The 22,651-nt window shown below is 40.5% G+C and overlaps 1 protein-coding gene across 5 annotated transcripts in view; it reads left to right on the plus strand.

Moving 5' to 3' along the window:
- The window catches only part of SFMBT2 (Scm like with four mbt domains 2), a 264,272-nt gene extending 245,402 nt beyond the window's left edge, over positions 1-18,870 (plus strand). For all 5 annotated transcript variants that reach the window (XM_006150049.3, XM_027772467.1, XM_014588412.2 and 2 more), the window contains one exon: positions 14,175-18,870. In XM_006150049.3, coding sequence (XP_006150111.1) covers positions 14,175-14,315 — 141 coding nt within the window. In that variant the 3' untranslated portion in view covers positions 14,316-18,870. The remainder of the gene's footprint in view (positions 1-14,174) is intronic.
- The last annotated feature ends 3,781 nt before the right edge of the window (positions 18,871-22,651 follow it).

Here is a 22,651-nt window from a genome sequence, read left to right on the forward strand (position 1 = left end):
ATATATTTTACCTTGCTAGCCTACTTAATGTCTCCCTGGCCAAGAAAGCAAGCAACTAGGTTTATGTTGGCCTCATTTTGTCTGTGCCTGTTAAAAGTTCTGAGTTGCTGGATTCTTTGTCTCTAAGTCCTGGACATAGGAGGCAAATAGCCACAAAACCAAAGAACGCACTCGCATGTCATTAATGAGGGTCTCAAGGCTGCTAACTAGTCTGCCATCTTCTCTGAACCTTTCCAGTTTCTTCTGCTGATTTTATGTAGAATGTCTAGGGTGTTTAGCTGTTCTCAGGAGAAATAAAGTAAAGTGTTTACTCGACCTTCCTGGAGTGGAAAGCCCTCCATCCATTGCATTTTATTTCATGCTGCTTTCAAAGCTGTTTTCGTCCCTCCTTCACTTTTTTCTTCGTAAAGTATTTTAATGTCCATCATCTTGTGAGGGCCCAAAACAAATGAATCTATATAATCTATACCTTAAAGGAGTCTGTATTCTAGCAGCTAAAATAACTGTAGTTAGCTAAAACATAAGACTTAATTTAATGTACCTTAAGAAAGAAGTGGTTTTTATATTTTCCTTAAATTAGTGTGAAAACAAATTGCTACTCTGCATGCATGCTCCCATGCCTTCTTCACTGGTCTTGTGTGAAGGGCTCAGGACTGTGGCTCTTGCTCTACTTTCTGTGTGCAATTTGTTGAAAAGTCACAATGGAAAGATCTCTTTGAAGACCTTGTATTTAAAACAAACAACAACAACAAAAATCTGTTTTCCATATAACAAAAGGATAGATCTATACAGTCTTTTTTTAGATTATACAAACCAGTTGTCTAGAAAGAATATTTTGGGCCAGCCTGTGGCCTGGTAGTTAAAGCAGTTGGATCCAACATAGCTGACCACATAGTTCAAGTCCTGAACCTGGCAGCTTGGAAGAACATGCCAATGTGCATTCATGCCCAAAATCCCAAAAGGAGGGAGAAATGGAGGAGAAGGGATTGCATTGTGACTGTGCCCCATGGGAGTGTTTTCTCATGTGCTGTCCCTCTATTTAAATGGCTCTGTTTCTCTGGTAATGTATGTGCCTTCTGGCAAATTAAAAAAAAAAGAGAGAGAGAGAGAAGGAAAAGAGAGAGAGAGAAAAGAAAATATTTCAAGTACCAAATTGGGGGATAAAAATGTGTGACTTCCCATGCACTCAGGAAATCTCCCAGCTATACTCCCAAGTCCATGCAGTAATGAACTGTCAAAAGCAAATTGCCCTGAGTCTCAGTTCCCCTGAGGAGAGTGGTTCTTGACATCTAGCCCTATGTCCAGAGAAGTCCTAGAGGTGAAGTGGTTCATGACCAGTCACTGGAACCTTCTACAGATACCAGATATAAGTTCATGCTTGATGGAATCGTGGAGGCCAGAGGGGAGGGTCATCTTGTGGTATCTGATATGAATTCCACTAGCTCTCTGGGCAACACTGAAGCAAATAGGAAGCAGCTCCTTCAGATCTGAAGGACCCAATAATGAGCTTTTCCTTCATTTCAGCACACTAGCTGCAAAGAGAATTGTAAGAAAAGCAAGGGTTTACGTGATGTGGAACTTGTGGATAAGCCACATTACTATCTTGAGAACAAAAATAAAGCTATAGGTTGAAATCCTGTGGAAAATACTGCCTAAGGTGACAAAGGAGCATGTTTCCAGTATGGTACTTGACAGTGGTCCTGTGAAAAGAGAATTCTTTTCAGATGCATGAATATATATGACCATTGCTGATTATATGTATCTCTATTGGCCATGTGTTCATTCAACATACTGAGTGTGGATATAGAATGTAGCATTCTATATTAATCTGAAGTTTTATTTTGGTTTGAAACTCAAATATGCGTATGTGTGTATGAAATCAGTTATTTAATTAGGCTCTTGGTTAGAAATTTAGACACCAATTTGTGAGGATAAACTCCATTTGTAAAGGGCAGACACAGATTACAGGTAGCCCTGGAGTTGAGCAGCTTAGATTTTTGGTAAAATTTGCGAGCCATAGCTTTCTGATCAACCTTGTGCTGCTCTGAAATCTCGTATTTCTCCTTCTCTGTGGCGAAGATCTCACCTTCCTGGTATCTGGGCTTCCACAGCTTCTTTTTCTTGAAGTAAGCATCAGTGAGGTATTTGGTAATTTTTATTTTGCTAATATCAATTTTTGTGGAGGTGGTAATGACAAACTTCTGGTGTGTTCTACGCAGTGGAACTCGATTGAGAACCAGCGGTCTAGTTACAAGTAGCAAGCCACTGCTCAGCTGCTTCAGGAAAACCACTCTCTTGCCCTGTGGTGTCCAGTGAGGATGATCAGAATGGTCCCAGGAGTGATGCTGGCTCGCAGCTTTCTCACATGCTGACTGAACATTTTTTTTGTCATAGCTCAACAGCTTTTGAGGCACATCTTCAATGGGATAATACCTGGGCATTTTAAGAAGTTAAACCACCCAGGTACCACCATTCTTGTCCCCACCAACTGGTTTTGTGACAGTGGCAAGAACCTTCTTTGCAATCCTGAATTTAGTGGCCAAGTATTTCCTCTTGTATGTGGCCTTCCTGGAATACATGACAGATTGGGAGTATCTGCCAATTCCCTGGACTAGGGCTGGGTTTCAGCTGCAATGGGGCTTCCCTTCTTGAGCTTTTTAGCCTTGGTGGTCACCTTTTTAACATTGCCACTGACATCAGCCTTCTTGGCTTCAGGTTTCTTCTTAGTAGCCAGCTTCTCGGCTTTTCCACCTGCCATCTTATACAATAAGAAAAACTTAAATGCCCAATTTTAACTAGAAACATTTTGTGGTTGAACTAGAGCGAAGAGCAGATTTTCTCTCTTCCATATTCCAAGCAAGGTGCAGGAGCTCCAGACTCTTTGTACCATCAAAGCTTACCAGGCCCATGTGTCAGGCCTTGTACGGGCTCTCAGTAATAAGCGAAAAACTGAAACAAAGCTGATTTGGGAAAAAGGCTAAGCTCCTGCTTAGACTATGTTCCCTTTCTTGCACACCTAAGTCCAGTGTATAACAATATTTCAGATCATTTCATGCCATCCCATGCTGAGACTCTGAGAAATGGTACATGACTGGTGCATTCTCACTTGTAGAATCAAGCAGTGGCAGGGGCCTCCTTCAGGTTGCTCTCATGACATCAGAGAAAAGCTTGGTCCTTCATCCCTGCTTATTTCTCTTATGAGAAAGAAAAATAGATCGGCCTTCGTTGAGGATAGTCGTATTCCTATTTAATTTTATATTTCGCATCAGGCCATTTCACCTGTCATAATAAAAAGCTGCTACCCACTGGGCTGTCTAAAGTGTGTGGGTCCTTGAGTCCTTTCCTGTTCCATCAGACCTTTAATTAGTAATTTTACTAATTTGTTCCATTACCTTTTAGACCTCCAGTGGATCTCTCAAGCGTTATCTGAGCTTTCATATGAACTATGAACTGGAGACTTTGGTTGGCAGCATGTGAGCAAGATATATGAACTAGGAGCTGGAGACTTTGGTTGGCAGCATGTGAGCAAGATCACAGTGCACAGAATGATCACAGCTGTGGGCCTCATGCCTCTGGGTGTTTTAAATTCACAAACTGTTATAATGACCAGGAGCATTTGCAAAAATTAGAAACATCCTATTATTGATACTCGTGTCATTTACTTCTGAAATGTTAGGGCAACTGCTTAAAAAAAATCTATGCTCTGTAATTTCATGTCCCAGACATGTTCATTATGTGCTAAAAATTAATACACCTGTGACTAAAAAAAAAAAAAAAATCACAAAACTCTTGGCCCAGCCTAGTGGCTCAGTCAGTAGCAAAGGAAACTGCAGTGTTTGAAACTACACGGCTGACTGCAGGTTAGATCTCTGGATCAGCTTGAAAACATACCTGGTGTGTGCAGGCATACCCAAGATCCCAATGATCTAGAGAGTCAGGGGTCAGAGTGTGCTGAGACCATGTTAAGGGTGCTTCTTTCCGTCTCCTTGCCTTCTCATGCATGCACACACTCTGTCATGAATAAATAAGTAAATAACTTAAAAGAAAGAAGAAAGCAAGCAGGCAAGCAAGAAAGAAACCACAAAACTCGAGATGAAATCTTGCCTGTACCGAATCTCCTCCACCCTTGAGTGCAGTCCTTTGAAAACAGATTTCCACTTCTGCTTCTGCTGAGCAGGAAGAAGTCAGGGCTGGGAGAACTCTCCTCCTGCTTACTGTTTTCCTTTGGAACATCATAGGACAAGCTGCAAGAGTGTGTGTGAAGGGACTCTGATTTAGAAGGTTCCTGCATGTCATTTTGAGGCCTCAACCTTGTTCTGAGTTTTCCTCTGGCCTGGAATGCTCTCTGGACCCCTACCTTTTCCCCACGATCTATCTGGCTTCACAGGCTGCCTGCTGCTGGCATGCTGTAGAATAAGCAATGAGACCCTCTCTTGGGTCCTGTGAGGATTCAAAGAACAGAATGTGTGTTTAAAAAGTTTTGTGTTGGGAACCAGCAGTTAGCGTAATGACTATGTTGCTGGGTTCCCACGTAGTCGACTGCGGTTCACATCCTGGACCCGGTGGCTTAGAACTCACGCCAGGCACGTGTGCGTGCATGCCCAAGATCCCAAGAGGAGAATGGAGGAGAAGGGATTGAGGCGTGACCATCCCCCCTGGGGGGGGGTGATTTCTCGCTTTCTGTCTCTATGTCTCTCTCTGTCTGTCTGGCAAGCGCACACGCCCTGTTGCGAAAAAACCTCTCCAAAAAAAAAAAAGAAAAAAGTTTTGTGTTGAAGCATCCAGATATATTTTATGAAAACTTACTAAAGAATCAGTTTTTTTTTATTTTTCCCTCATCTCATGGGATTTCTTTCAAAAACAGTCATAACCAAAAGCTCTTTGACTAGAACACACACACCATTACCTAGTGGTTAGCTCAGTATTGCTCAGTGTTTTTTTTTTTTTTTTACTTTTTTTTTTTAAAAACTAACATGATTCTGCATACTCACTAAAGTTTGAGCTGTTTGCACACCATTATTGATTGAAAAAGAAAAAAAAATTAATAGAGTATATGGATGGAATTTGCTTATTAGCTTTTTTCCTTCAATCCTTTCTTTATATATGCTATTTTAGATTCTCTAGTTAAAGCGCTTTTTGTAAAAGAGATTTTTGCTATAGGGTTCATGCACTCACAACAGAGATAGATAGAGACAGTGAGACAGAAATTGAAAAATAACTTCCCAGGGAGGTAGACACACTGCAGCCTCTTCTCCTCCATTATTCTCTTGGGATTTTTAGCATGTACACTCACGTGCCCAACATGCGTTTCAAGCCACCAGATCCGGGACTCAAACATTGTCGGCCATGCAGGAATCCAGTAACGTAACTATTACATCATCCGCTTGTCCTATTAAAGCACATTTTAAAATTGCTAACCTGGCTCAAATGGACAGACTTCTCCCTTTGTAAAAATGCTGAGCACCTCTGAGCCTAATCAAGTTTATAATTTTATCCATAGTTTCCAAAACAGAAAGCTTAAATACTTACACTATGATGGAATAAAGTTTTCCATGATGGAAAACCCAATCCAAGAAGTATAAGGAAGCTCACAAATGCTGTAGCTTGTATTATCCTTGAAAAAATACCACTTCTAAATCTCCCATTTGTTCTCCATTATTGCTTTTTAGTATATCGACCATTATTTGAGCTGGAGCACAAGTGATTGCATTGTGTGATCTATGGGAGTGTGATGGGAAGATAGACCTTTTGGTGGTCAGTATTGCCTAAGCCTAGAGAGGGTTGATCATTGAGCAGGCCCTTGCTTTCCTGTAACTGATTATATCCAAGACCTCTCCTTGACAAGGATTTACAGAGGAACCTCTTTGTGTAAGGCACGTTGTGAAGAGCCTTTGAAAACAAGGCTGGATAAGATGCCCCCTAATTTTAAATGCCTGCTTTGATAGTGGGTCATATGAACAATTGGCAAAAGCACATCACAAAATAAAATGTTGATATCATTAGCAAAGACTAGGTCATATTTTAACAAAGAAATGAAAGAAGAGATAACACTGAAATAGGCTGTGGAAGATGGTGTCAGTTGCAGAAGCCTGGGAAGGCTTCTTCAGCTAGACAAAGCAGAGATGAGGAATCTTTGTAGAATGGTAGTGAAGTGGAGCAGGTGGTGACTGTAAGGCTGTAAAGGTAATCACAGGAGGAGGGGAACGACATTTACAGCACAGATCAAAAGAACCTGTTTTTTCCAAAATGTATCAGGGGATGATGTGTCTCAGGAAAGAGAACAAATTCCCTATTCAATTCTGTAAGACAATTATGCAATTTTAGCATGTAATCTCAAGCACACAATAGGTCTAAACTTTATTTCAGACATATTTTATGACATCTGTCCATCCAGAAAATATTTGTGTGTCTATTGTGTGCTGAACACTGGGCCAGCATCCTGGATGTCTGATATCATTGTTTATACTTCAAACAAGCTTAGAAATTGGTGGTACAGTACTCTGGTAGTGCCTGCACAGTTAATTTCAGGGTCATGGTTATCTAACACATTTATCCCAACAGGCAAGTACTTGGTGTTCAAGGAACAAGAAGTGAATCTTAACTCTCCAGGTACATAAGCCAGTATGTCTTCATGACAGATTTAACGTACTGTAGCACCCCAGGACCAGTACTTTGGCTGTCCAAGGGAGTCTGAAAGCGCTATTAACACTGCATTTACTCTGTAGCACAAGATCTGCCCTACAGGAGGCAAAAGTCCTGGTATGGCTTTAAAAAGGCTGAAAATGAGGTGGTTTCTCTCTGAGGATTTGGAGACTTTGAATTAGTCCTCACCACTAGATGAGAGTTTCATTTCAAGGATGTATAGAGCTTAATAGAGTTAACCCTCATCTTCCTCATTCTTTCCCATGGGAGATTCACATAGAAGAATGAAGATTCTTTGAGAGCTGAGACTTGCCTTCAAGACTTGCTACTCCCTGGGCTTCTGTCTGAAAGCCGGAGGAAGTATACTCTGGAAGAGCGACACTCCTGTCACAGAAGTTTATGCCATTGTTCATACCTTCCAGGACTCTCCTTTTTTTTTTTTCTCTCTCTCTCTCTTCTCCTCCCATTCACTTTCCACATTCTGTCTCACTCTGTTTCTCTACCTATCTGTTAACTTTTCTTAAGCTTTCTGAAGCCAATTCTATCCACTCTTCATTCAGCAAATGCTTCAGGAGCCCCTATTATTAGGTACCAGGCAGGCATTTTTCTTGGTGCTGAGGCCTACTTGATGCCTTCTTGGGAGGGAGGTACAATGTGCACCTATTGGGAGGCCTTCCCTGAGTACCTAGCTGGGGAGAGAGCCTAGCACTTGCTAAGATCCTACCATTGGTGTTGCCTGTATGCATGTTTCTTTTTCTCAGCTGAAAAAGGAGAAAGCCACATCTTACTCTAGTACCTACTTCAATATTTGACATACACTAATATTTAATTGAATAAATAAATGAAAACATCTTTCAAAGGCTCATTAACACCTTCTCAAAAAACAAGGTCTACCTCCTTGGCCATGGTGGGCCAGAAAAAACATAAAAATTCAAAAGCATTTCAGAAAGAAAATCAATGAGAAATGCTGAGTTACATCTATTAGGTCATCAGCAAAGTCATGATATATTTTTCTATGTTTTTCTATACAGAACTGCATCATGACTTTCTCAACAAACCAGTAAGATATTGATGCACTGAAATATTTTTTTAAAATGTCTATTTTATTTTATTTTTTACATTCAATTGCTGTATATCTTTACAGCATTAAAAATTAGTCTTCCCAGCATGAATACCTGTCTGTAATTCCAGTCAAAGAAATTAGCATACACATTGTCATCAACAGATAATTTTTCATTGTTTTGTCCATTGAATGTTTTTCTCTTTGTTTTTTACCCCTTAATTCCCTCCCCCTGCCCATTCATACCGTTTCCCTTCCTGCTCTCAAACTCTCTGGTGTCAGTAGTTGCTGTCCATGCTTTTATGCCTTCTAGTTTTTCAGTCTCTGCCATAGAATGCATTTGGTATGTGTTAAATGGGGTCATACAATGCCTCTCTTTCGTAGCCTTTCTAACTTCACTTAGCATTAAATCTTCCATATTCTTACACTTTTTATCAAATTCCAGGGTCATAGTGGTATTTTTTTTTTTATTCCATAGTATACATGGCTGAGTATTCCATAGTATACATGCCACACTTTTTCAATCCATTCATCTGTTCTTGGGCATTTGGGTTGATTTCATGTCTTTGCAGTTGTGAATAATGCTGCAGTGAATGAACATGGTTGTGCACATGTTTTTCTGACTGAGTGTATTTCTGTTCTTCGGGGAGATACCCAGGGGTAGAATTGCTGGATCATATGGTAGTTCTACTTATAGGTCTTTGAGGAACCTCCATATTCTCCACAGTGGCTTCACTAATTTACATTCCCACCAATGGTATAAGAGGATACTTCCCTTTTTTACTGCAGCCTCACCAGCACTTATCATTGTGTATTTTTTTAATCTCAGCCATTCTGACTGAAGTTAGGTAATATCTCATTATGGTTTTGATTTGCATTTTTCATATGATAAGGAATGTTGAGCATTTTTCATATGTTTTGGCTGTGCATATGTCTTCCTTGGGGAGTTGTCTGTTCAGCTTATTTGACCCTCTTTTAATTGGGTTGATTATTTTTTTTTTGCGGGTAAGCTGCTTGAGTTCCCTGTATATTTTGGTTATCAGTCTCTTGTCTGTGGAAGACTTTGCAAATATATTCTCCCATTCCAAAGGTTGTCAATTCACTCTAATTATTGTTTCCTTTTGCCGTGCTGAAGTTTTTAAATCTGATATAATTCCACTTGTTTGTTTTCAGGATTATTGCCTGTGCTTTGGAAGTCTTATTTCTCCACTGTCTCCGAGAGTTTCTGCTGTGTTTTCCACCAGTAGTTTATAGTTTGAGGTTTTATGTTTAGATCTTTGATACATTTGGAGTTGATTTTTGTTAGTGATGAGAGTTAGGGGTCCAGTTTCATTTTTCTGCAGGCGGGTTCCCAGTTTGTCCAGCACCATTTGCTGAATATATTTTCTTTTCCCCACCAGATTGTCATGTGCCCTTTGTCAAAAATCAGTTGTCTGGGGCCAGCAGATGGCATAGTGATTACATTGCTGGACTCCCACATGGTTGACCATGGTTTGAGTCCTGAACCCAGTGGCTTGGAAAAAACACTGGACACTTGTGTGTGCATGCCCAAGATCCCAGGAGGAGAATGGATTGCAATATGGCCATTCCCCCTGAGGGATGATCTCTCATTTTACCACTCACTGTCTCTGTCACTCTTTCTCTAGTGAGCACACCCACCCTAAGACAAAAACCTCTTAAGAAAAAAAAATCAGTTGGCTGTATATTTGGGGTTTATTTCTGGGTTCTCTATTCTGTTTCATTGGTCTACATGCCTGTTTTTTCCCCACCACTACCATGCTGTTTTGATTATCACAGCTTTGTAATATATTTGGGTGTCAGGAAGTGAGATATATCCTACTTTGTTCTTTTTTGCACAATATTGCTTTGGCAATTTGGGGTCTTTTATGATTCCAGACAAATTCTATGATTGTATATTCTAAATCTGTGAGGAATATCTCTGGTGATTTGAGAAGGATTGCATTACATTTGTAGATTAATTTGGGTGGAATTGACATTTTGATAACGTTAATTCTTCCAATCCAGGAACATAGGATGTCCTTCCATTTTTTTGGTGTCATTTTAAGTTTCTTTTTTTTTTTAGTTTTTCATAGTTTTCCTTATAGAGGTGTTTGATTTCTTTGGTTAGGTTTATTCCTAGGTATCTCATTTTTTTTGTGACTATTGTTAAAGGGATTACTTTCTTCAATTCTGTCTCAGTCTGCTCATTGTTGGTGTATAGAAATGCTATCAATTTTTGTATATTGATTTTATATCCTGCCACTTTACTGTTTTTTTTTTTCTTTTTTTCTTTTTTTTTTTTTTTTACGAGATTTTCACTGTAGGGCGCGTGCGCTCGCCAGACAGACAGAGAGAGACATAGAGACAGAAAGCGAGAAATCACCCCCCAGGGGGGATGGTCACGCCGCAATCCCTTCTCCTCCATTCTCCTCTCGGGATCTTGGGCACGCACGCACACGCGCCCGGCGTGAGTTTTAAGCCACCGGGTCCAGGACGTGAACCGCAGTCGACTACGTGGGAGTCCAGCGACATAGCCATTATGCTAACTGCTGGTTCCCTTTACTGTTTTTTATTGAAGAAATAGTTTAAACATACACACACCCAGGAAAGCCACAACCAATTTTGAAGCCAGAATAAGATAAACATCATGGTATCTAATTAACAGTTTCTTCCCTGTCACATTCCCTTGTATTTCCATAAGATATAAATAGTATTTTTAATTTATGCTTAATTACATTTTTGTTTGATTTTCTCTTTCATATTTTACTAGATGATGCTAAAACGTTTTCCAAAATAGTAAACCAACTACATTTCCTCTACTAGGAGGGCTCCCTTTCTTATACATTAATACTTCCATGTTAGTGCTTGGCATGGTCAGACTCTTAATTTCTTTGATTATAAAAGTATTTTTTATTGTGGGCTCAATTTGCACTTCTCTGATTTTTGATGATGATGAGTAGCATTTCCTAAAATTTTTACCATTTTGTTTCATTTGTAAAATAGCTACTCATGACTTTGGCCAACTTACTTAATAGTTTGTCTTTTGTTTTTTATTTGTAGGACTTTCTTGTGTTTGTGGAATACTGTTGCTATTCCTTTTCAGTTATATAAGTAGCAAATTTTCCAGTTTGTACTGGTTTATCCACTTTATGATCTCCTTTAATGAACTCACTGGTAGTGCTTAAGTTCTGTCTCAGTTTTGTGAAATCTTAATAAATATCCTTCCTTTCAGCCTCTCATGCCTTTGCCACCTTGCCTTCTATTTCCTTATAGTACAAGATGGTCAATATTAGTTTTCAGATGTCCAGATCTTATAATGTCACTTATCTGCTTAAATCCATTAAAGAGTTTGTGTTTGGTTGGTTGGTTTTTAAGTTTATTTCTTTCATAAATAAGAACAACAGAGGGAGAGTGACAGAGAAGTATCCCCAGCAGTGTCTAGCTGCTATGATTCACCTACCACCTTCACTCACCCGTCAGATCATGGGCAAGTGTGTGTCCAGAATATTCAGAGAGTTTTCCAGATGTGAACCCAGAACTACCTCATGAGGGTCAACCTCACAGAGCATCATGTTTTACCACTGTGCTCCTGGTTGGACCCAAGAGTTATTTATTACATACCTCAAAAAACATTCTAAGTTCCTTAATGTCTTTTTGGGCCCATTATGATTTTACCTTTAAGGTCTCCCTCCTTTTCCTGGAATTCCAGTGAACTACTAGGGTTCTTTCAGTCCATTCTTGCCTCAGTAACTCCCAGTGGTGCCTCAGGTCTCAGGTCGAGCATTGACGATTAATCTCTTGTTTGCTCATTCTGTTGGAATCCTTTAGTGCTTCTCCACATATTAACTCCTAGTCTACATGGTATCTTCTCTATCTCACTTTAATCTGTTAACTTCTTTGAATGGCTCCCTTCAGATTCTTGGAGTTTCCTGGGAAGGAATCTTTTCTTTGTTCACTGTGCTATCCCCCAGAGGCCATCAGAGTATTCAGCTTTTAGTAGATGCTCAATAAATGCTTGTTGAATAAGTAAATACACAAATGACTGGCATCCCCCACTTCAATGTGGTACACAGATGGTCAGCAATCTTCACTGAAACATGCACCAGTTTTCTAGCAGCAGCCCACCGCCTACCTAAAATGTATTTTAACGAGGCCCAGCATACCTAGAAGACATGATGTCCTAGATCTATGACTATATCCTCTATGTTGATACAGCCTATGTGGAATTGTCTCTGAAAGCAGAGTCAGTGAACAGGTCCCAGGCTAAAGGGTGACCCCTCGTTTGCTTCACGACAAATAACAAGTAGTGTTGAGCCAGGTGACATTTCCCAATACTTCCATTTCCCCCTTACGACAAACAACTGTATCAGTAGCATCTGAAAAGAAGTAAATTAACCTGTAAAAGTTCTGTAGAAAAAAGGGGGAAATGACATAAAGACAGTAGAGAAATACTAGGGAGCTTCAAAAAGATCATGGAAAATGCATATTATGAAAAAACAATGTGAATTTTAAAATGTGCCAAAACAAATTCGTACTTTAATTCCACTTTTCCATGAGCCTTTTGAAGGCCTCTCGTATACTGAGTTTTATTAGTTTATCTCCTATTTTCAGTATATATACAAGACTTCTCTGTTTACTTTGTGGTTTACTAAGGTCACATTTAAGTCTTGGTTGAGACAAGGCTTAGAATTGCAAACTTTGCAACCAGCGCTCATCTATAATTAAAAATAATAAATTGTACTTAAACTGATACTTTTTAAGTAATTGGTTAATTTTTATTACTGCTGTTCTTGTTAGGGGACACTGTAGCTTTCAAATATGATTAGATGATAAGTTATTCTTGCTCATAACATTTGTCTTTTGAATCTGATTAGGTGATAAATTACACTTGGTCTTTACATTGGTCTTTTCAACGCTACTCTCATTTATACACACTTTAGTTTTTGTTTTAGGTATTTTTCAAAATTACAACATACACTGTTTAAGAAAATAAGTTATGGGGCTAACAGATGGGATGGTGGTTAAGGCGCTGGACTCTCACATGGCTGACCATGGTTCGAGTCCTGACCTGGAAGTTTGCTTTCTCACTCTCCCCCATCTCTCTCTGGTCAAATTTAAAATAAAATAAAATAAACAATTTTTTTAAAAAGGTAAATAAACTTCTTGGGATCAGCAGATAGCGTGATAGTTAAGGTGCAGGATCCCACACGGCTGACTCTATGGTTCGAGTCCCAGACTGAACAACTTGAAAATCACACCAGGGGTGTCTGTGTGAGTGCCCCAAATCTTAAGAGGAGAATGGAGGGAAAGGGATTGTAGTTTGACCATCTGCACTGGGGGGAGTGATTTCTTACTATGCTTCTCTCTGGGTCTCTCTCTGGTGAGCTCCTATTCCCTATAGCAAAAATAAATAAATACTAAAAGACAAGAAGCTACTTGTGTAAAATTCACTGATAGGTGATGTCTTATGTGTTACTCCATGACTATTGAGTCTCTCAGGATTATGGCTGTCCTGGGTAAAATATTTCTCCAAGTGGTAGAGTTTCTGGTGCATTGAGTTCAGTTTATTTCTCATTCTTCCACTGGTCTTTGAGCCTACTATCTCTGTAAGCCTCGGTTATTGCCTCTGGAATGTAAAGACTGTAGGTAAATAGGAATGGGGGCCGCAGTTACACTCAGTAATCCAATCAAGTGGCATCTACCTGAATAAACCAGATGATTATCGGAAGCAAGCAGGCGAAGAGACAGATACCTACTGGAGTGAAACTAGAGGTTTGGGCTGAGTCTTTGTACCCTTCATCCTGTAGCACACGCACTTTACCAATCATTTTATAAATATCTTCATGGTGTGGGACCCTATATGTAATACAGAACTACAATAAATAAGACCGAGCAGGACAGCAGACCTGGCTACTAGGAACTCCTTACTCTGGGCAATACATGCGTGTAAATGTAGGGGAAGAGCATGCGTGTCTGCTTTTCCTCTATGGAAAACTGTGCTGTGGGTTGGCATATCTGTCTTCAGCATCTTGCTCATCCTGATGGTGAAATGTCAGACCTTAGCAGGGAAGTAAGAAAGCTTTATTTTTAGCAGAGAGCCAGTATTTTCAGTGCTTAGATTAAGTCACAGCACAGCATAGGAGGACCTGGTCCTCAAGGAAGGAGATTTACTCTCTCAGCAAGGGTTGACAAACTTGGGAAACCATTCTCATAACAGCCCACCTATCCCTGCCTTTGTACCCACCAGGGTAGGCATGTAAATTTCAGAATAGTCCACATGTTTGTAGCAAAAAGATCTTATCAACAAAGAGGTTAGACAGTCATTAAGCCACCTTGGTGTCTCTGCCAACACCCTCCTGTGTTAAGTGAAGCAAGAGCAGCCCCACCCATGTGTGCCCCAGGACAAAACTGATGTGCTGTGCACCCCTTTGCTGCATCCTGGCTTTTCTCTAACTGGTTTTCTTTTCTGCAGGACATTGATGGCCAGGCTCTGCTACTCCTGACTTTGCCAACAGTCCAGGAGTGCATGGAGCTGAAGTTGGGACCTGCCATCAAGTTGTGCCATCAGATAGAGAGAGTCAAAGTGGCTTTCTACGCCCAGTATGCCAACTGACTCTACCCTCCCGGGAGGCGGCCCATTCTTTTTGTGATGCAGAGTTCATAAAAGTTTTCAGGACTGGACTTTGATATTTCCAGGATCTGTGAAATGGTACATGCTCAAAGTTTCACCAAAAAGTCAGGAGCCGAGGAGGACCTCCTTCATCCACCAGCCTGTTTGATATTTCTGCGTTTTTAAAGCACACTGAAGCCCCACCACAGGAGCTTCTGGAGAGTGTGAATTCCAGTTCTGTGCCAGACCCTGCTGGGATTGGAAAGAGTTCTTTGTAGATCCACATTTCTCCTTTCTCCCACCCACCAAACCAGGCAGCTTCTTTCAAACAAGATTTCCTAAACCGAAGCCCGGATTCTTTGAAAATGAAGGCGGGCACACTTGACATATTTTTGAATATGACTGAGGAGGATACCTAACCCCTTGCTGGTAGTTTTTGCTGTAATCATTCTCAGGCACATTTATAGACGCTTCTTTCCTATCAATACACGCGTGACTGTGATTTGACGGCACATGCTGTCCCAGTGGTTTGATCTTAGTGGCAAGTCCTTTCTCAAACAGAGCTGTAGATGGTGTTTCAGGATGTCATTATAAAAAGATGTGCTAAACCTCTCTCCTCTGTCAGAGGTGCCTTTCAGGAAGTATGGGGAGTGAAGAAAGGCCATGATTTTCTTCAACAAGAGGGTTTTTCTTCAGCGACTGAAGCCTAGAATGTCTGTAGAAGGAAGCTCGTCCCAATGTTGTATAAAACCTCAGATTATCGCCACTGTTCTCATTTCATTGTACCTAGATCAGAGGGTTACTCCTTTAAAGAAGTGTTGACTTCTGTTTTCAAAGAAAAGCTTAATTTTAGAGAATAAGAGTGGGAAGAGATTTGCAAGAAGCACTTCCTGAACTAGCTATATCCCCTTAGAAGGATCATGGGGCAGATCTCCGCAGAAGACTCTGAAGACTCTCCCCCAACGTCCCAAAGTCTGTTTCCTTCTGCTCTGGGTCACCACATATGCTGTAGGCACAAGGTGCTGAGCCCCTGGCCCTGTGCTGCTCAGCGAGAACACTGGACTTAGACTCTGTCTTCTTATATTGGCTTTGTTAATGACTAGCTGTGTGATTTGGGTAATTTTTTGGTCACTCTAGACCTCACTTCCTGTACAACAATAGGAGTGGACACTCAGGAGGGCGTGGTGACCACACCTGTTCCTCCTGGGCTGTTACACTCATGCAGAAAGAAGGGAAGAGTCCAGATGGTTCAAAACGAGAACCAGACAGAACAAGAAGTGTGCAGCAATGGCTTTTCCCTCTGCAATGTCACAGTCTCCTCTGGCTTAGAGGTTGCTTGCAAAATGTCTTGAGCAGTTTTATTAAATCAGCAAAGTCATTTACAGACCAGTCTGGCTTGGAGAATTGTCTGGTCTTTTGTGCCAAGCACTTCACCTGTGTATTCTCGTCAGTGATTTGATATGTTCATTCAAACCCAGATGGACAAGTGTCTTCTATTGAGCTGGCTGCTTCAATGCCTTGCTGAACTTATGCAAGGAAACTAAACCTTTGCATTATTCAGAAGGAGACATGAAAAGTAGAGGCTTCAGAGCCTGCTATTTCTCTTTTACCATAATTACCTGACCTTTTCTCTTTGATGAGAGTCTCAGCAATTCCAGGAATACCCTGCGGTGGGCTGCTCCTATTTCTGCAGTGTTTTTTAAGGCGTGATTATTGGTCAAATTTTGAGAACTTTGCTTACTAAGGCAAACCTTCCTTAACATTCTGTAATGGTCTCAGATGAAAATGGAAAATATTTTGTGGTTGAGACTGTTTTAGTCTCCTCTATAGCTGATCCTGACACTCATGGTTGGTGACTGACTTTGCCCGGAACTTCTGATGGAAGGAACATGTCCGGCATAGTTGTGAGGACCTGGATGCCCTGGTGATTTGTGGTTGGCTTGCAGCTGATCTCTCTTCTGTGCTAAAGTTCTGACTTGTCCTCGGCTCCCTATTCCTGTCTCTCAGCCACACGCTTTTGGCCTTAACCGCTCAGTCTTGTGGAGTTAAGCTCTGTCAAACGATTGGAAAGAGTATCCATTTCAAGTTCTTTGGCATTTTCCCTGCGCTGCCTCCTTTATGATCCTTCACCGTGGCCTTTTCAAGCTGAGCTATTTCTGTTGCATTTAAAACGAGGATGAGAGAACGTGCTGGCTACAACCTAACATTGTATTTTCAAAACCAATAGCACCTTCTTGTGCCCTTTCCAGTAAAGACCTGGAGGAGGAGGTGCCACATCAGAATGAGGGAACCTTCTTGGGTCTCCTGAGCTCACACAGGAATCCCAAGCAAGTTATAGCCGCTGTTGCTGGGGGAAGCTTCTTAATTCCCAGGAGACCACATGCCCAAGACTCCGCTTATCCTCCACTTACAGTTTCACTTCAGTCTCTCTGGGCATGGTATTGGTCACTTTGTCAGCCTCAACCTCATGTGCCCAGGGTCAGGAGGAGATAGCTGTACTGGATGCAGAGGAGAGCCTTGTCCTGGGACCTCCATCATGGAGGCAGTCTGAGCGCTACCTCCCAGGCACCCCAGGTGAGCCAAGAAGCATTTTAGGGCCATGGAGATGCTTCTCCTCTGAGTGTTGCCAGTGTCCTCCTAAATTTGGATTCTTTGGAGTGCCCCATCCTGGGGGGTATACTTCATGTCAGCAGTAGTTCTATTACGGAAGTGGAAAGTGGTTGTTATTTCTCTGTAGGTTTCACCTCTCACCAGCTTCTGTCTTAAAGATAGGGCCAATTTCTATGGAGCATTTTGCTGTGTTGTGTCCTTGTTACTTTTTGGCAGAAAAAAAACAAAAATAGATTCTACACGAATACCCCGATGTCTCTACAGCCCCAAAGTCAAAACCATCTTCGACTGGACAGCAAAGGATGCCCTGTATTCTTTCCCTGGATGGTACTATTTCCTCTCTCTTCTTCTCTTTGATCAAACTTTGGGACCAAAGTCCTCTCCTTTTTACACCTGGGCCTCGTGTTCATGATGCCTCTCATACCTCCGGAAGCTGACCAAGCAGACACTTCACGGTCTGTGCCATGTGTCTAACCTGAGAAAACAGAAATGCCACCTCACTGTGATAGGCGTGCTCAATCCTACCTGAAAACTGACGGAGCTTGTTTCAGCTCCTCACTGCTTGACTATGCTGTGTTGTAAAAATATCCTGTCCACGAAACACAAACAAAACAACCTTAAGAAAAACAGGGTATTACTGGCATTATAGCACTTCTTTACTTTTTAAAACAAACAAATAACAACACTTTCTTTCACTGCAGAGCTTCATGGAGAACTCGCCGGTCACTTTCAGAATTCAGTGCATTTGATCAGAGTTTGAGGCCCGCAGAGTATTTGAGCTGCACAGCTCCTAGGTTCCTCTATCTTACTTGATCATATCTGCAAGATTATTTCCTGTGTTTGCTTTGATTTGTTCCTAAATAAAGCGATCCAAACTTTTTTAACACTGCCACCTCTGACCCTTAGTACAGTTTTCAGGAGGTTGATTTCGATCAAGCCATTTGAAGAATGGTCTTGGTTTCCAAACATATCCCATTGAATTTTGAGGGTTATATTAAGCACGCTCTGGGATTTACCTTCTGTCTTTTAACAAAACACCCCTTTCTAAGCGCTGTTTTCCCTTAGCTTGGAGAGCACTAGGGGTTTCATACATATTGTGTAGGACACCCATTTATATTTATTTCTGTATATAGAAATAAAGCATAAATCAGTAGTGTTCAAAATCTTTGTTGTGGTTTGAGCATCATTGCTACTTTTGGGTTAAGATGGTGAATCTAGGCTCCAGTTACTCTATATTCTGTCTTTAGAAAGCTGTGATGGAGTGTGCAATTATTTGAAAGGAGAAGTTGTAAATTAAGATGTCTGTAGCTTTTAAGGAAGAAATTATTGGAAAGAGATCCATACTGCCCATGTCTCTCTGGTGCAATAATGAAATAACAAGGGAAAGCTATCTTGGCAGCTATCACAATTTAATGATTCTCTCATTTGTTCACTGTTGTTTTCTGTTCAGAAGCTTTCTGAAAATTACTTTATTCCCTTTAAATTGGCTGAATTTTTAAGTGGATTAATTCTCATAGCTTTTATCAACTAAAGTGGTTTATAAAGATCCAAAATATTTTATGTTAAAAATCAAATTGTGGTTATTTTTGACCCAATTAATTTACCTAAAAATGGTCATTTCTGACATATGGTGCTGCCTTGGGTTTTGTTAAAAAGTGTCTTTCATTCAAATGATAAATGATAACTCAGTTTCCTGAGGTGTAGTCTTTCCATCCTATGGGTTTTGTTTTAAATGGCTAAACGTCCGTACTGGTGAATATGTAAGTCATCACATAAACTAGATAGACCAGTGTTTCATATGGGCCAAGATGCACTGAAGGAAAAAAAAAAAAAAAAAAAGGAAAGTTCTAGAACAGTTGTTTGCTGAAAATCACCTTATGATGGAAAATTTGGTACAAATATTTTAAATGACAGAAAAGATAATCATCTCACTTGTTCAAAATGGGAGCTAGCATGCTATCAAGGAGCATAAACTATTCCTAGTCATGGATGTCGAAAGCCCTTTTACTGTTTTGCATTCCAGTTTGACTAGTTTGTATTGCAATTGGATTTCTATCTTGTGTATGTTTTGGTGCATAAAAGGGAAAAATTGGTGTCTTTACTTTGGAAATTTGCAGGACAAAGGGCATGTCATTAGTTTGCTGTAAGATTGTATTCTGTATATATGTTTTCATGTACATAAATGAAAATCTATATCAGAGTTATATTTTAATTTTTATTCTAAATGAAAAACCCTTTTTACTTGAAAAAAATTGTAAGCCACATTGTTAATAAAGTAAAAATAAATTCTATGGTGCTTGTGTCTTTGTGTTGAAGGTTATTAAATATTACTTCCAGTTGTATTAGGATTATTGCGTTTTGAACTTTTTGTTTTGTTTTGCCTTTGCAGTGCACTGAAACATTTATTTCTAGGTTGTTAATAACCATGGCTCTTGGAAGTTCCTATGCATCCCTTTATTCCCCATAGTTTACTTATTTATTTTTATACACGTAATCACTGTATATCCTTACGACTTGTAAACTGAATTCTCTCAGCATGAATACGCTGTATATTAGTCCAGTTAAAGATTTTATACATATTATCATCGACAGATACTTTTTCATTTTCGTGTCCCTTAAATGTTTTGCTTTATTTTTCCCCTTGATTCCCTTCCTCTCACCCTCCCCTATTTTCCACTCTCCTCCCACACTGTCTCTAGTATTTGCAGTTGTTCTCCATGCTTTTTTATCTTCCAGTCGCTTTTAAGGTCAACTCTTAGCTCTGGAATTTTCTGCCCAAGAAGCCTGTATTTATTGTTTTTTTGTTGTTATAATGTATATCCTTATGTTCCCACCTCTAGCCTTCCCATTTTTCAATCATTTTAGTTAGTGTAGGATTACTGATGCTTTAGTAGAAAGATGGTTTTATATCTTTGAGAGCAATAGTTAAATCACCATATTCACATTTATCACTTCTCTGTAGGTGTCACACACAGGTCTTCTGAGAAGAGAAAGCTATTGGCACCCTACCCCTCTGCTGGAATCTCTCACAGGCAGAGCACTCCCCTTTTCCCTCTGCCACCATGGTTCAGGTAATGTCACCTAGGGACAGAGATCAGATAAAAGTGATTAAAAAGCACTCAGGTAATGGGAGATGCAGGGATGCTGAATAATTTTTCCTCTCTTCAATCTCAGACTATTTCAAGTATCTTATTTCACTTTAAAAATATTATTTTGTGGGAACCAGCAGTTAGCGCAATGGCTATGTCGCTGGACTCCCACGTAGTCGACTGCGGTTTGCGTCCCGCACTCGGTGGCTTAAAACTCACGCCGGGCGCGTGTGCGTGCATGCCCAAGATCCCGAGAGGAGAATGGAGGAGAAGGGATTGCAGCGTGGCCATCCCCCCTGGGGGGGTGATTTCTCACTTTCTGTCTCTATGTCTCTCTCTGTCTGTCTGGCGAGCGCACGCGCCTTATAGTGAAAACCTCTAAAAAATATATATATATATATATTATTTTGCCCTGATGACAATGAAGTTCTGTATATTGGAGTTCTTGATTTAATTGTAGAAACCCTTCCTAATGGCAAAGCTTTAACAACAGAAATAAAGCCTAAGAGGGCAAAGGGGAAAATATATTGTTCATTTTTTTCAAATTATTCCAGAAGCAGATAGATAATGATTTATGTGGCTAAGTAAATATGATCATTCCAGGGAACCAGCAGTTAGCATAATGGCTATGGCGCTGGACTCCCACGTAGTCGACCGCGGTTCGTGTCCCGGACCCGGTGGCTTAAACTCACACTGGGCGCGTGTGCGTGCATGCCTAAGATCCCGAGAGGAGAATGGAGGAGAAGGGATTGCGGCGTGACCATCCCCCCTGGGGGGTGATTTCTCACTTTCTGTCTCTATGTCTCTCTCTGTCTGTCTGGCGAGCGCACGCGCCCTATAGTGAAAACTTTTGAGAAAAAAAAATATGATCATTCCATTTTTGTTTGTACTTGAAGGTCTTTGAGAAGAGAAATGTAAAAACTCAATATGTTCTTTTTTTTTTTTTTTTCTTTTGAGAGGGGTTTTTTGCTATAGGGCACGTGCATTCGCCAGAAAGACAGAGAAAGATAGAGAAATAGAAAGTGAGAAATCACCCCCCAGGGGGGATGGCCATGCTGCAATCCCTTCTCCTCCATTCTCCTCTCGGGATCTTGGGCACGCACGCACACGCTCCCGGTGTGTTTAAGCCACCGGGTCTGGGACTCGAACAGCGGTCGACTACATGGGAATTCAGCGACATAGCCATTACTCTAACTGCTGGTCCCTAAAAGCTGAATATGTAATAAGCTGAAAACTGAACACTTGTCCACACTTCTAAATTGAATGAACCAAGGCAAAAAATTTGATTTCTTTTCATGTTGCCACCAAAAACCTATTTTCCATCCTTCTGCTAGTTAGCCAGGCTGTTTACAACTTTCAGTTGACTTAAAGTTACTTCTCCATGATGCTAGGGTTTCTACTGTAACTATCTTATGTCTGTAAGAGAACATAACATTCATTGGTGATTCAAAGACTAGATTTTGAAAATGCTGTTTATGTGGAACATGACCTTGGGTGATCCCATGTAAAGACTGGACATTTTATTGCTGATGTGAAAATACTACATCAAAATAATAGGTGGGCTGCAAAAGTTTATTAGGGAATAGTTTCATCAACAGCTGTTTATAATGTCAGCCCAAGCCCGGATTGCAGCACATGCCATTTAATGTAGCTTGTTTCTTGTGTTAACATATATTGTTTAGTGTCCTGTAGCTGATATGTCTGAATAGCGTTTTTTAGTAAGTTAAAAGAAAACTCTTCTTTGTTATTCTGAAGTCAGATTGACACAAAATGACCACTGCCACCATGTAGTCCTACTTGGGCCAAAATTTACTTTGTGGTCACTATTGTCATCTTTTCCTTGGAATTTTTGGAATGGTAGCTATACTATAGTTAGGTGACTTTGTATATAGGAGGGGACTACAAAAAGTTTCTAGAAAAAAGATAGAATTAAAGTTGGATTTTATTTTGCTGCAAAAATTTGAAATTCATGCATAGTTGTTTCATAACACACATATTCCATGAACTGTTTGAACATTCTATGTGTAAAGAGAGAAAGAAACCAGAATAAAGACAGATAACATTGACTAGAAGAAAGAGTACAAATGCTGCATGTTCTACTGGGTTTAAGTACTTGTTCTATTGCTTTCCAGGGATGCAATACAAAACTTCCATTTCTTTTCTATATATGGTGATACACTCATATGTGGTTGTTGGCAAGATTTTATGTTAGAGCACTGTGTGATACAAGACAGAGCCTTAGCATATGGCAAGTGAATCAGATCCTTAGCTTAACCAGGCACCATTAGCTCCTGGGCCTTTGGCCACTTACTCATTGGAACATCCTGGCTACAACTGTAATGGCCTCTCCCATACCCATTTCAGCAACCCAGGCCGGGCCTAATCAAATGCTTGAGAGGTTGGACCCCTCTTGTCATTTTGCTTTCATATGAAATACATGGCATGGAGTGTAGGACTTTGCTTCCCCCAATAGTTGACCAGAAAGACTGGGTAATACCACCTACAGGTAAGGTACAGTTAGTGTCCTAGAGCACCAGCCTACAGCAATGAAGGCGATGGGACAGGGCTAGCAGCAAAGCTTCCTTCCCTTCGCTCTTGACAAACTGTTCTGAAGAATGGTACGTATGTGTGGCCTGTCCA

Source organism: Tupaia chinensis, unplaced genomic scaffold (assembly GCF_000334495.1).
Source record: "Tupaia chinensis unplaced genomic scaffold, TupChi_1.0 Scaffold000275_1, whole genome shotgun sequence".
NCBI lineage: Eukaryota > Metazoa > Chordata > Mammalia > Scandentia > Tupaiidae > Tupaia > Tupaia belangeri.